This window comes from Juglans regia, chromosome 2 (genome assembly GCF_001411555.2).
Source record: "Juglans regia cultivar Chandler chromosome 2, Walnut 2.0, whole genome shotgun sequence".
In the NCBI taxonomy this organism is placed as follows: Eukaryota; Viridiplantae; Streptophyta; class Magnoliopsida; order Fagales; family Juglandaceae; genus Juglans; species Juglans regia.
In genome coordinates, this window is record NC_049902.1 from 5,213,600 (window position 1) to 5,217,169 (window position 3,570).

At 43.5% G+C, this 3,570-nt stretch overlaps 1 protein-coding gene across 1 annotated transcript; it reads right to left on the reverse strand.

The window, feature by feature from the left end:
* Positions 1 to 289: 289 nt before the first annotated feature.
* LOC108999132 lies at positions 290 to 2,935 on the reverse strand. The gene has a single exon (XM_018975927.1). It carries the CDS (start codon positions 2,933 to 2,935, stop codon positions 290 to 292), a length of 2,646 nt encoding a protein of 881 aa, XP_018831472.1.
* Positions 2,936 to 3,570: the final 635 nt, after the last annotated feature.

Below are 3,570 nucleotides of genomic sequence, written 5' to 3' on the forward strand. Positions count from 1 at the left end.
TCGCGCCACCACCGGCTACCATCTTCCTACCACTTCATCCCCGACCTCTTGGCAACCCAATGTTAAGACCCTCAGTTGTTCTTAGCACAATGAGTATAATGGTAGATGAAACTGTGAATGTAAATGAATGCGGAATGAAGGAGAATGAAATGCACGGAAGCTGTTTGATAAAATGCTCCGAAGAGTTAATAATCCATAGCTACGGGTTCTTCGAGGGACCCCACCTCCATTACAGATTCTCAGAATTCCAAATACCACAATGATACCCCACTACTCCTCCGTCCCTCACTCAAGTACCTTCCCAGTAAGCAAGGGGCTGACCAGCTTGCAATAAAACTGCTCCCATCCCTCTACCACTTGCATCACACTCAATGGTAAAGGGTTTTGAAAAATCCGGAAGTCTAAGAACCGGGGGTTGTGTCATAGCCAACTTCAGCTCATTAAAAGCCTTCATTGCTCCATCATTCCACACAAAGGCATGTTTTTTTAATAAATCTGTTAATGGAGCAGCAATTGTTCCATATCCTTTAATAAATTTGCGGTAGTAACCCGTCAAACCCAAGAAACCCCTTAATGATTTAACATTCAGCGATACAGGCCATTCTAACATGGCAGCCACTTTACGGGAATCAGCCATTACCCCTTTTTCATTAATCACGTGCCCCAAATAATCCACCTCTGTAACTCCAAATTGGCATTTTGACAGTTTGGCATACAGCTGGTTCTTCTTCAGCACCTCCAGCACCACTTCCAAATGCTTCTTATGGTCTGTCCAGCACTTGCTGTAAATTAGAATGTCGTCAAAAAACACTAGAACAAACCTTCTTAAATAAGGCCGAAACATCTCATTCATTAAACCTTGAAAAGTTGATGGGGCATTAGTCAACCCAAAGGGCATCACTAGGAATTCATAGTGCCCTTCGTGAGTCCTAAATGCTGTTTTTTCCACATCTTCAGGAACCACCCTGATTTGATGATATCCGGACCTCAAGTCCAACTTGGAGAAAACTACCAACCCATATAATTCGTCCAACAGCTCATCAATAACGGGTATAGGAAATTTGTCCTTTATGGTTACTTGGTTAAGAGCCCTATAGTCGACGCACATGCGCCAACTCCCATCCGCCTTACGCACCAAGAGCACGGGAGAAGAGAAAGGACTTGTGCTAGGTCTTATCACCCCGGACTCTAACAACTCCACCACAATCTTCTCTATCTCAGATTTTTGGTAATGGGGGTATCGATAAGGTCTAGCTGTCATGGGTTGAGTTCCTTCCTTAAGGGGAATTCTATGGTCTTGGGGTCTTGAAGGTGGTAACCCTCTTGGTACCTCAAAGACTTGGGGAAATTTAGTGAGTACTTGCTGGACATCCTCCTTCAAATCTGCAGTTTTCTCCATATCTTCCTCAAGTAACAGCTGTAAAAAGAGCCCCTTCCCCTTATACATCGAAGCACTCATTGCCTTTCCTCCTTTTTCAATTGTAAGGCCATCTAACCTCAACCCCAATAGCTCCACCTTTCTACCCAAGTATACAAACTTCATACTCAATTCAACGAAACTCCACACAATGTCTCCAAGGGATTCCAACCAATCCACCCCAAGGACCACATCACAACCACCAAGAGGCAAAACATAATAAGAAGGGTTAAATTGAATACCTTGTATTTTTGTTTTAACCTTGCTGCAGTGGCCTAGACCTTGCACCATTTGTCCATTTGCAACCTTGACAGCAATCTTCTTACTTTTATCAACACTTAACTTCGCAGCCCGTGCAATAGATGGATCCATAAAACTGTACGTAGACCCGGAATCCACCAAAAGTACCACTTGTATACTTCCAATCCAGCCCATGAGTCGCATAGTCTTTGAACTAGGGGTCCCTGTAATTGCATTTAAGGAAATCTCGGGTTCAACTATAACCCCTTTCTGTTTTGAGTCCCTTTCCATAGGCAATTCAGCAATCAAAGCAATTTCCTCTTCACCTTCCTCTATCGCCTCTACTTCCTCAATTCCTTGAAGAAGGTACACCTTAGACTTTTTGCAATTGTGGTTGGGGTTCCATTTTTCATCGCAATGATAACACAACCCTTTTTTACGCTTCTCATCCCATGCCGTGGAAAAAATTTTTTTGATAGGAGGGCTGGATTTCTGAATGTTAGTACTCGTAGCACCCACATTCCCATAGGAAGTGTTACTGAAACTGGACAGCCCCTTTTCCCCCAAGAACTTCATTGGCTTCTTAGCATTATTAATGTATTCTTCTTGAATTCGTGCTAATCCAAATGCTGCCGTTAAGTTGTGTGGGTTAAACATGCGAAGAGGTAGCCGGATCTCATCCTTTAAGCCGCTTAGAAAGCAACTTAACTTATGGTGCTCAGAAAGGCCCCGTACTCTATGTGACAGCGCCTCAAAGCTGGCCTTATAAGTTGCCACCGTAGTGACTTGCTTCAACCTAGTTAAGGTCTCCATAGGGTCGTCATAGGCTGTCGGTCCAAAACGAACCAACATAGCCCGCACCAAAGTCTCCCAACTCACAAACTGGGCTGTGTCTAGGGCCTCTTGGTACCATACCAAGGCATCCCCTTCCATGTGATATGAGGCTAGCAGTAACTTTTGTGCAGGGGTGGTTTGATGGTATTCGAAGTATTGGGATGCTTTAAAAACCCATGCTGATGGGTTTTCACTCGCAAAATGTGGAAAGTCTAGCCGAATACCTCTTAAGTTTGGCCCCCTTTGCATCCCATGCTCATTTTCTTGCTGGTTTTGCAGGTCTCGTGCCAAGTTTCCTTGATGAGCAACCAAGATTCGAACCATTTCAGTGAGTTGGTCCAGTCTCTCATCAATGTTGGTGAAACGAGTTTGGGATTCTTGATGGTTCTCCTCTAAGGCATCGATCTGTTGCTGCATTTGCTTGGATCGAGTAGCGTCCGCCATGGTTGAAAGCGTAGTGGTTTCTGGTATGGCTGTGATTTCTGGAATTTCTGGGTTATGGGATGGTTATGGAATTTCTGGCCTGCTTGTGGGTTGAAATTTCTGGGTTGATGGTATGGCTATATTATCTGGGAAATGTGGTTTATGTGGTGTAGGAATGGATGTAAAATTTGTTTGTAAAATCTGGTTTGGAATTTCTGGTTGTAAGGGCTGGATGATGGAATGTGGCAGGATCGGTGCTCTCTGATACCACTTGTTAAGACCCTCAGTTGTTCTTAGCACAATGAGTATAATGGTAGATGAAACTGTGAATGTAAATGAATGCGGAATGAAGGAGAATGAAATGCACGGAAGCTGTTTGATAAAATGCTCCGAAGAGTTAATAATCCATAGCTACGGGTTCTTCGAGGGACCCCACCTCCATTACAGATTCTCAGAATTCCAAATACCACAATGATACCCCACTACTCCTCCGTCCCTCACTCAAGTACCTTCCCAGTAACAACCTACTAGAACTTAGGCTAAACTGACCCTTCGTTCAAAACATAATAAAAGACAGTAATCAAAACACTCCGTTTCATTCAACTAAACAGTGCGTATTACAAAAGCAACAATTAAGTAAAACTACTTTATTTTCC

What these genes read in the sequence shown, in the direction of transcription:
- LOC108999132 (XM_018975927.1), bottom strand. Translation starts at nt 2,935, where the DNA reads ATGGCGGACGCTACTCGATCCAAGCAAATGCAGCAACAGATCGATGCC.